General features: G+C 41.5%; 1 protein-coding gene across 1 annotated transcript; it reads right to left on the reverse strand.

Moving 5' to 3' along the window:
- Positions 1–2299: 2299 nt before the first annotated feature.
- Positions 2300–9586, reverse strand: RAP2C (RAP2C, member of RAS oncogene family; the record flags this gene model as incomplete). The annotated part of the gene is made up of 2 exons (XM_010288005.1): positions 2300–4341; positions 9267–9586. A coding segment is annotated over one exon (279 nt), but the record flags the coding sequence as incomplete, so codon positions are not given.
- Between the last annotated feature and the right edge of the window lie 1730 nt (positions 9587–11316).

Consider the following 11316-nt stretch of genomic DNA (forward strand, 5'->3'; position numbering starts at 1 on the left):
TACCGCTCGACACGAGGTGTGGCCGGCAGTTCACCCTCCACCCACACAGGGTATCATCTCGTGTACTTCCTCCTGGGGCTGTTCCCACTGCAGGGTTCATGCAGTTGGTGGCTCAACTCTGCCCTCGTTAGCAATTCATTTACGTGTCACCCATGCTACATGGGAACACGGTGGGGAAGAGTCATCTAGTCCGTGCTGCGGTTAGCTCCTGCTCACCAAACACACTGGGGGACATACCTGTCCTCTGCCCGCACAGGGGAAGTGGGACACTGGGGAGATTTCTGCACAGCCTGTGTACTTTTATAGCAGGAACTGCTAAACCAAAGAAAAAGCTGCCTATGAAACCCATCTATACAGCCCCCCAAAACAGCTAGCGCAGGTTCAAAGCAAGATGATGCCATCACACCTATCTTACGAAGGACACCACTCAACCATTTGTACAGCAGCAGCTGAGCTCACTCTCAGCACCAAGGCTTTTGAAAGTTAACAGCCTTAAACATGAACCTTACGTGCTTCCCTAAAACCCCCAACCCAGACTACGCTGGACTGTCACTTTGAAACAAACCAGCGGTGTAAAGTCATAGGGAGCCCCTGGATCCATTTGCATTTACTTCCCAGGCTCCAAGGGGGAACAGGAAGCAGCTTGCTCCGTTACGCTGAGTGCCCTACGGAATCGGGAGTATTATTGCTCAATTACAACTTCTTCCAAACTGCGTGAGAAATCGGACTCAGCCAGCAATCAACCCACTCGTTGCATCTCAAAGCCGACCAGTCCTAATGTGTCAGCTACCGCCCTCACTCGCACGCTGACACCAGTCAGAACATGGGCATGCTTCACCCCCAGCCTTCCAGCAAGGAGGTTAAGGGAAGCACACATTTCATCCGGGATCTCGCAGAAGGGGAGTCTGCCCTCCTTCTTTGTCATTTTCCTCTGGAGATGGAAACTACTCAGTTTGTGAGGAAAGCGTGAGCAGGAAGAAGAAACAGCATAGGAACCTACCTTCAAGGTAAGGCTAACGCTGTTTTAGCTGGAGGAGTGGTGGCAAGCATGCTAGGAGCTTTTACCTGTTGACACAATCACTGAGGACTGAAGGTACTAAGGTAGCAAGTTTTCCTAAAGTTTAAATCACCTTTTACATTAACACGTGGTTTTAGTTCAAATTCAGTATTACAGGTCAGTACCAACACTAAGTTCTGAGGAAAATGCACTTTTTGTTACAGGGCCCAGATGACAATCATTGACTTGGCAAACTCCAGGCTTTTACTGAGCATTTCAGATAATTGTTATCAAATAGCTTTGGGGGCTCTCAGCTGAAAGGTCTTCTAGAAAAATCTTCCACCTCTCCCGCAACAGAGCTCCAAGAGCATTTACTCTGCTGGCATGGTAGAAAGATGCCAGTTCTGGATTACTATGGTGGAGAGCAGCTACAGAGATGCTGTAAGATGGTGTCAGGACTCAGCCATCTTCACACACACAAAAGCCTATATGAAAAATAAGAACATTAAAGACTTGGACAAGACAAACACAGGTACTTCTTTTGAACAAAGCTTCATCATTCTGGCCTGTGGGGAGAGGCACCATCGCTGCTTTGAACAGGCTCCCCAGCTCACAGGGGAGTCCCTGCCTTGCACAGGAAGGTAATGCACAGCCCTTGCCCCCCATCCCCCTCTATTCAGAGCACCTGAGACTGCGAGTTTTACACCCAGGCTGTTTCCCCGAGCCGGAAGGAGTCATTCACAACAACTCAGATGTGGTTACTACGTGTAGAATAACCAGTACCTCAGAAAAGAAAAAAAAAACAAAGGCAGCTTGTCAGTTCAGCCCACTTCACAAGAAGAAATCGAGCACAGACTAGTCACCCCAGTTTGGTAATACAGGTATCTATTTTATTAAAAAAGTTACAAACAGGTGGACTGTAGGGTTGTCTTACAAAATGACAAGAATGAATTCTACTGGAAAAAACTTTTTACAAAGCATTATAGGTAATTGTTCCATTTTTGCACTTGTTATTCCAGATTTCACCTATCACTGATAAAGATACAGTACATTAGATACATGATGTTAGGTTACATTTTTATTTGTAGAGCCCTACTGCAGTGATTTGAACAACTCCTAAACAGATGCCATAGTAAAGACAATACATATTGCATTTATTATTAGCCTCTTACTCTAATAAGCAACTTCACATGCAATCTATTGAGGAAGCCTAAAATAACTTTTGGTCCCTTTTTCCCCCCAAAGTGTGCTGAAGAAACCATCTCTCGTTTTCCCCGTCCTGTCACTCTAAGCTAGTTCAAGTTTTTTTAAATTTTTTTTTTTTTTTTGCGCTGAGGTCAATGAAAATGAACACTGGTTTGATAACTACCCATAGGAATGAACCACTGATTAATATTAACCAACTTTTTCCCCCTTAGACAAAGGAAAACTAAGATCTTTATGAATTACTTTTATTTCCTATTAATTCCTTACAACCTACAAAAAAGATCAACAACCACCACTTTAAAAAAAAAAACTACTTTGAATACAAGGTTTGGTTTAATTCTGATATTAAAGTGCAAACCTAAATATTAGCCTCAGCCTGTTTATAAAGTTTGTACAAACAGAGGGGGGGGGGGAAAATTCAAGCAACACGACAGGAAAAAAAAAATCAGGTGTTTCAATACCCAAGCAGAAAACCTGGTGCACTCTTCTTTTCAGGATTCAAATTCAACACTGAATGTAGACTCAGAATCTTTATTTCTGCTAACACTGTAAAGTCAGCCTGCAGTATTACCAATAAAAGACATTAATGTTGAGATACTGTACCGGTGATCTTTTATTCTTTTAAATGCCATCATCCATAATACAATTCGTGAGTTTTAAACTGCTTAACCTCATATATCCATCACTGCTTTTACTGGAGCTTTTCTCAAAGTTATTTAGCTATTACAGGGAAAAAATGTACATTTCTAGAAGCATGTTCAAATGACTAAAGCTGGGCTCCTAAAAACCTAGAACTTTGGTGCAGTAGGTGAGCTGCAGTTATTAAATTTCTGCAAAAAAAATTACACATTTTAAACCACTGCTAGAAAAAGCTCTCATGTATGCAACATGTTAATAAAACTGAACAAAAAGATTTCATCTGTTCTTTGTACAATTTCATTCTGCTCTTTATACCTGTGTTATTGTTAAAATTTTCAAGTATTCAGAGAAAATGTTGATCAGGTAAACAATAAGGAAGGCAATGGCTGTTTAAAGCACACTTGCAGTTAGTATCACTGAAACCTGGTGCTTTTCCCCTTGTTACACCAACTTGTCTCTAATATTAAACTTGTTTATTGGGAAAAAAAACAACAACTAAAAAGCAATTTGTGACAGTGCAAGAAAAACTTTAACAAATATTGCTTTAAAATATTATTCAGAAAGACAAATATTAGGAACTATAAAATGTAAAGTGATCTTATTTGCATTAGATTTACATGTGCAGAGGTCTACTAGATGTCTCTTTAATGTGCCAGGCAAAGCTGAGCTGACTGACTAGGCATACAGCCCATTTTGAAGGATACATTATCCCTTTTCAAAGGCATAAAGAAGCTATTTGTAAACAAGCAAGTTCAGAAACTCAGTAGAAGGAAGTGCGTGCTGCCATTTTGCAATGCTACAATTGTCATTTTTGATTAAACGAGTTTAAGAAACCCACGATTGCAAGAAAAGAAACATCAGCTGGAGACTTTACATGTCATTCCAAGTAAACCCTATTGTCAAATCAGACCAGTTACAAACACAAGATCACAGCTGCATTTGCCAAGAAAAGGGATACTACATCCATACAAGAGGTGCCTTCAGTATCTTTTCATGACACTGTCACACGTAAACAAGAAGTCTCAAAGAATGACCAACTACATTGTAGGAGAAAACTTTGCAAATAGAAATAAGCACTGATGCGAGGTAATATACAGAAGTAACCATTTGTTTAAGGCTCAATTTATTCTCCATTAAAACTCTCTTCTTTTAAAAGGCATTGAGTAGGTAATACTGAGTTTAAGTATTTAATAAATACAAGTTCAGAAATTGATTAAAGAAATCAATTAAAATATTAAAAATGAACTCTTGCATATTAGCCATTATATGAACTTAGAAAGCTATAAAAGGACTGATAGATAAAGAACAGATTTTTAAATGTATGGTAAACATGCTAAGCATTTTGATTAAGGTGTGTGGATCCTGGAGGCCACCAACCTTATGCACTTAGATGTATGGCAATGTGCTGTAATAGAGACAGGTTTACCAAGGCTCAGCTCTGCAACCTGGGCTGAAAGTTCTCCAAAGCAGCATCTGTGCAAGTTTCCTCTGAGTTTTATCTGCAATTTAAACAAAATAACTAATGAAAGCCATATTCAATACACATTCAAAGTGAACTCAGCTTCTCCCACAGTGCAAAACAGCTAGTTTTCCATACTGGGCTCTGAAGCACTGCTTTACACAGCAGCATCCTTGAAGTTCTCCTCTTCTAATTCTGATAATACAAGAGGCAAGCAGGTAACAACTTACCGCTGTGAACTTCGTATCAGCTGCCCCTGGGATACTGAATTGCTACTAAAGACCTGAAACAGCTACGAAATTTACATTCTCCTACATACACTAGGCTTTGCACTGGTGTTGAGGAGGCACTACATCACCCAGCAACACGAACCAATGGCATTTTGCACAAGTTCTGGGGACAGGTAGATGAGCCAACTAATCCAGTTTTGACATCTGAGTTCTCAGCATTCAGATCCTCTAAACTCCTACTATAAAAATAAACCCTTAGGATTCATCAGACAGCCTCAGCAGGGACAGAACTGTATGCCACTGTTCTCAATCAAGCACACAAGTGTAAGTAGTGTTACCAATGTGACCAATAAATCTTTGTATTTCTGATAACTTGCTTGCACTTCATAAGATCTGCAGAGGTACTCTAAAAGCCTCAGTCAAAGCTCAAAGTGTGTCCTTCATATGCACACACATGCACTTCACAGAAGCTTGACACTTGGCTTTTCAGGGATTTTGATGAGTCTTCTCTATTCTTGAAGTCATTTTTTCCATAGGAGTTGGGGCCTTATGTTTCCTACTGTACTGTTTCTTTTCAGCTTTTGATCTGCTCTCGATTAACAGGTTGTTGCTAGAGAATGCTCTAACATAGTCAGGGTCCCCCTTCTTGCCTAACAACTGCTCACCCCCAACATTCAGGAGCAGTACTCCTGTGCTGACAAGATCAAACAGTTAGGTTTTGCTTGCTTGCTTCTTTGTTTTCCAACTAACAGTAACTGTTACCCAGTCTGGTGAGCATGTGTCCCCCGAACACTGTTACTGGTCCACGAGTTTTAGATGGGGAGGGTCCCTGTACTGCCCAAAGAGCAAACTAATGCTTAGCTTCTAGCAGGGATGGATTAGACCTGTTTAATAGGTGTTTTATCTTTGCTTAGAGCACAGGAAAGGCAAACTACTTACACTGCAGCTCCATCCCAAAACTTCAGCTAAATCCAGCATCCAGTGCTGTGGCTAGCAAAGAATTGCTGGGAATAGTAAGAACAGAGAAAACAAGCAATGGCATTTTCCTTTCCACCACATGCTCTTTCAGCATCCCTGTCTTTGCAGGTTAGAGACCTCCCCATTCAGATTTGTCATCTTGCCGTTTAACTTGTGTTTAGTTACTACAATTAGCACCATATAGTACCTTATCTGGCTTCACTCGCCCATGAAATTTCTATAGCACTCTCTATTCTCTTCTGCGAGCAGGCAGGAGAGGGGGATGTTAGGCAACACAGTAGGATAAATTTGTCCAAGTTGCATAGACACACAGACCAGAAGACAGAACTGAATGCTTTCAGTTTTTATCCCTAGAGCAGAGTACTCTTCCTTCAGCACTTGCTAGTATCAGTTAGTCATGAATGGAGGGGACAGAAATCACTAATCAACATCAGTTTTTCACCCCAATATTAAGGTGTTCCCAATCCAATTAGTACCTCTACAGAAAACCTTTAATGCACCAGCAGTGTAACAAGTGCCATATTTTAAAGAAGATTTAAAATACGAAACACTGACATACTAAAAATTCAAGAGAAGTACTAGAACAAGGAACAGAGAGCAGCTACTGGAAATCTCACATCTCTGAATGCAATAATGAAATGACAGAAGACCACTGCAGAAGCAGGAAAGGGGAGGGTGGGGAAAACAGGATGCAAGAACAACACACATTTTTAAAAGGAACTACGGGTTATCCTGATTATGTAGTTACATTCCATCCTTCATTTCAGCCGAGGTGGCTGACTGGAACAGTAACTTAAGCAAATGCTACTCAAAAATGTTGTGAAAGAACCTACACAACATCATACTTGACAGACAGGTTGGGGTATCAGTACCAAAAAGAGGTAAGTAGTACCTACTAGTTAAAACTGACACTGAAACAGCCTTAGATAAAACCAGGTCCAGCATATACTCCACCTCCCATCCCTCCCCTCCATCAGAACTGTAGAGACACAAACTGTTTCTACATACTTCATTCTGAACTAACTGATCCAGACCTAAGACTCCTCCTGGACACAGACAGGTCACAGAACTCAGAGACAATGAAGATTATGCTAGGACAAAGCTATAGTTCAAGCCCACTTCCTACACGTAGGTTTTCAGACAGCTGGTTCCTCTTCCTCAGTTTCACTTTACCTAGGAGGGGTCACTGCTAAAGCAGATGTTTGAGAAGCAGCAATTGTTCCCTGGATCACAGATAAGCCCAGGAATTATAAAGCTGGTTATAGCTATCACAAGACACCATCAGCAGCTCCCCTGCACATCAGACAGAAATTATCAGGCAGCAAAGGCTTATCATAAACTTAATGAGATCCTTACACCTACTCAAACAACAAGGACAGAGGTGGGAGCCAGGAAGAAGAAAATATCCCAAAAGTGTTCAGGCTGAAATGAAAGATATGGAGCATGAAGCCTGTGAAGAGCCAGGACAAGTAATAAGAAAAGAGGTTCCAGACATGGTGAGTTCTGGACTGAATAAGAAGCTGCTTAGGAAAGAAAGACTTGCTTGTTTGGCACAGGTGACAAGACTACATTGGGCACAAGCAGCATCTCCTAGAAGCGAAGTATTTTGCTGCTAGAGGCTTGATGTGACACTATGAGCTAGGCAGAATAAAGGAGAGGCAATCTGCATTACAAAAGCTTAGGATCCTCTATCTCAAGAGATCACAAAGACACAAGAATACAGAGGCTTCTTCTGAAGCAAGAGCAGGCTTAGGAAACTCATCAAATCTAGGCATAAGTTATGATTCAAAGGAATAACATACGGCCCTGCCCTCTGCCTCAATTTCACTTTTAAGATTAAACTTGATACTTAATGTTAAATCCAGAAGCAGCCAGATTACAAAGACGACTCACTTAGAAGTAACCAATTCTGGAAGTATAAATTTCATGGATAAAGGGACTGATTTTGCCAAAGTTGAAGACAGCAACCTGCACAAAATGAACCACTAGTAACCCAGGGGACTGCCATAACCTTTGGCATGATATTTCAAGTCCACGTACTCTTATTTGTGAAGCTGCCTTAGAAATAGCTGAAACATCGCATTACTGTAGGGGATTCAAGATATTAACCCTGCAGCACTCTGTTAAAAAAAGCAGTAATTCCTTTGATTTACTCTTTCCTATAACTCTATAAGGCTCTGCATGTGTTAGAGATTAGTGTACAAGGAAAGACTTTATTTGTATTTTTCCCTGCTCCAATACAAGCAGTTTGCTCACCTTTCAGCAAGCAAATCTTGAACTTAAACACACCTTTCACATGGTGACAGCAGCCTTTCTTTAGTTCACAGAACTGGAGATAAAAACATCACGTATTATCTTTAGTATGACAGTGCTAGGGTCACAAGTATCTACAGTTTTACATTCACAAAGTACTTGATAACAATCTGAAAGACAAGCTTTGAGACTTCACTCTCTGACCTTGTACTCAAGACCAAAGAGGATACACAGTCCAAAGCTGCCACTAATAACCTATTTTCCCTTTTGTCACTCAGACACAAAAAGCTCCTTTGACTCAAGCAAGAGTTACTAACATGGCAGTCAGAACCTAAGCCTCAATCAGTGCAGCTGTCAAGAGGAGCAGTTCCTTCCCTTGAATTTTCATGTACTCCCTCATCCCTGCACTTGCCCTCAGAGAACACATCAAGTTGTTTGCCAAGATAGGTCCAACAGACAACTGAATGTCTGATGGCCCAGCTGGCTGCATGCAGAGTGTACCAACGACACAGAAGAGCCCTTTTCAGTAACACGGATTCAAACTGATGGTGAAACCAGACCTGTAACAGCTACAAGGCAAAACAAGAGCAGTGGGGGTTCCAGAACCACCTCGCACAGGAACAACAGTGCTGCTGCGTGCAGGGGAACAGCAGATCCATTTACACAATCATGTCAAAAAGGTACTGAAAAAGACCATCACGTGTGTGAAGGGCCAAGAGCAGCTACCCTTGCGGAAAAAAGTAAAAATCAAAGCAATACCCAAGACAGGGGAAGCTTTATGGAGGCCCCTCTGAACACTGCGCTCTTGCCACACCTCTTATGAATCATGGGGAAGGGACAGAGTCGTGCACTGGGAAGCCATTTTATAGTGTGTTCTCTGCACTGGAGATTTTAGATGAAGAGCACTTTGCGCAAGTCCTTGGCTAGTACATGTGGGCTTCAAGAACTGCTCACAACTCAGGGTGGTTCTCTTTTAAACTTACTCCACTGACAAGGCAGAATTGTACTCTAAGCACATTCAGTTTCTGTACCATAGAATTTTTTAGTTTTTTTAAACAAGCTCAAGGTCTTCTCAGCAAAACTATTGGGAAACTTGGTCACAATAATGCCACTGAACTCCAAGGTAATTCCCATTACTTGAAAATAATTCAAATACCAACTACAACCAATGAAGAAACCCACTGCAACATCACAAAACATGATTAAGGATAATGTAATGTCAAATACAGCACTGACAGTCAAAATAGGTGCAGATGAGATCATACTTTGTCTTGCTGTGAAATTGCTGAAAGTAAATGCAGTGTTCCCTGACTAGCCCTACTGAAGTAACACAAGAAGTCCATATGACTCAAGCAATCATATGCAACAAAACGAAGCTTCCATCTTTTTGGAAGAAAGCTACTTCCAGGTGAGACTATTGTTTTTCAGACTCCCTATCACAATTTATCTGCTTACTTAAACAGCATGCTTATGCACCTCAATTAGTTATGACTGTTCCACCAACCTGCTCTGTATGGCCATGATTGAGGTTTTTCTTAATTTCTCTCACTGGACGATGCAAGTTGTACAACACTGATCTTGTTTTTCAGGCAGGGAGGCATAGTTCATTTGCCTGACGATCTCAGCAAACAGTTCATCCACCATTGTTTTGCTCTTGGCTGAGGTCTCCATGAAGGGACAGCCCCACTCCTGAGCCAGGGCTCTGCCTTCTGCAGACAAGACCTCCCTCTCCGACTCCAGATCCACTTTATTCCCCACTAGGATCAGAGGAACCTTCTCGTATCTCTTCACCCGGACAATCTGGTCCCTCATCGGCTTGATGTCCTGATCAAACAATCCAACTGGTTAGTACATGTAAGCAATATGAAATTGCTATACTACAGAAGCACATTTCAGTAACCCGCACATGCAACTGAATATTCAAAATACATCAGAAGCCTTTTAAATTCATGCAGATCTAGAACTCAGAGGAATTTCGCTACCCATCTTCAATAAATACTGTTTTTTTTATTTTATAGAAATGCATACACATTTTATAAAATGTATGCATATATACAAACAGAAAGTGACTAAGAGAAACTTTTGATTCAGGTAGAGGAAGATAGAGTACAGCTGCTCTGAAAGTTGATTTCAGTTTTCTGGAAAAAACTGTCTCAAGTCTAACGACCTGTAACATTAGCAGTAGCATGCCATTACACAATCATTTAGGAAGCTTGTGTTTAGTTTACAGCTTGAGAAAGCTAGTAATTTAAATAAAGTCTTCTCACTTCTGGAATGCTTAGAATAATTCATTGCAAACACACTTAATCACATGTAAGTGACCAAATTAGAAGCTGTAAAGAGATTTTATTACCTAGAGATGCATTTATTCAAGTCTGAGCTAACATCGGGAGTTTACACTTGAAAGTCTGAGTCAGTCTCCTCTGCCCCCTGAGTGTTTTAAGTTACTATCAGTAGTACTAAGTTCTACAAATTCTTGCATAGTTCCAAGACAAAGCAATTTAAGCTTTTGAAGTTACCACTGTGTAAAAGAACTGCAGAGAGTAGTTTACACCTACAAGCTTCAGAGTAAACACGCTACAGACAATTAAATATTAACAGGGTGAATTACTAACTCCATGCCCATTCCTCGAATACTTGGGGGTCCCCAAAATAAGCAAAAAAAGATGGGAGAAGTATCCCAATGTCACCACTGCTGTTTTCCAAAGAAAGTATGCCTTCAGCTTGTACTCAGGATACACTGAGGCCTCTGCTAAGATAAAGTTTAGCCTTCAGCATAAGCAAACACCCTGCTTCAGTGGGGGTGTACAAGGTTTTGCCTGGCAGCTGGAATACACCCAACTCAGCAACTGAAGCCAACGCAGTAGTTGCATATCCCTGTGCTGCATGCAGGGCTTGCTAAATCCATTTATTCCCCACAAATAAAGCATCACTTCTAGAGGCAGCTTAGACCAGCTACCGGCTTGAGATATTTCCTTTTTTTTTTTATTTGAGAGTCTTCATAGTAGAAATAAAATCCAGACCCACGAATTATCACATATGGCTTGCTTCTCCTCTCCATTACACCACCTACGCTGGGAAAGCATCGAGCTTATGCTAGGCAGGAATATATTTTGGGGGGGAGGGGGTGGAAAACAGCAGCTTACTTAACAAGTCACAGCTGCAAAACAATAAGACTCTCTTCAAGCCCAACTGACAAAACAGGGCTTTTAATAAGGAGAGGGCAAAAGGGAAGTCCTCATCTTAATATCGAGTGATTTCTTCATAAAAGGGGATTGCCAAAAGATTTCTGTTGGGGAAGTGAGAGCGGGTCATTGTTCTCCAGCACTGCGTGGGATTTAACAATGGTGGCACCCTGATAAGTACCTGCAAAGTAAGCAGTTTTCCATCAAGGATGCAGGGCTGGTAAACGCACTTTCCAGCGGGGCATTTTCACTTTGGCCCCTCCGGAGATCAAGAGCTTACAGGCACACATGGCTAACCCTATAACTTCCTCCTCGGTCCAGAGCCTTCTCCAGGGCAGGAACGGCTGCGCCGAGGAGGGGACGCCGGGG

The sequence above is a fragment of the Phaethon lepturus genome, unplaced genomic scaffold (genome assembly GCF_000687285.1).
Source record: "Phaethon lepturus isolate BGI_N335 unplaced genomic scaffold, ASM68728v1 scaffold15960, whole genome shotgun sequence".
Lineage (NCBI taxonomy): Eukaryota > Metazoa > Chordata > Aves > Phaethontiformes > Phaethontidae > Phaethon > Phaethon lepturus.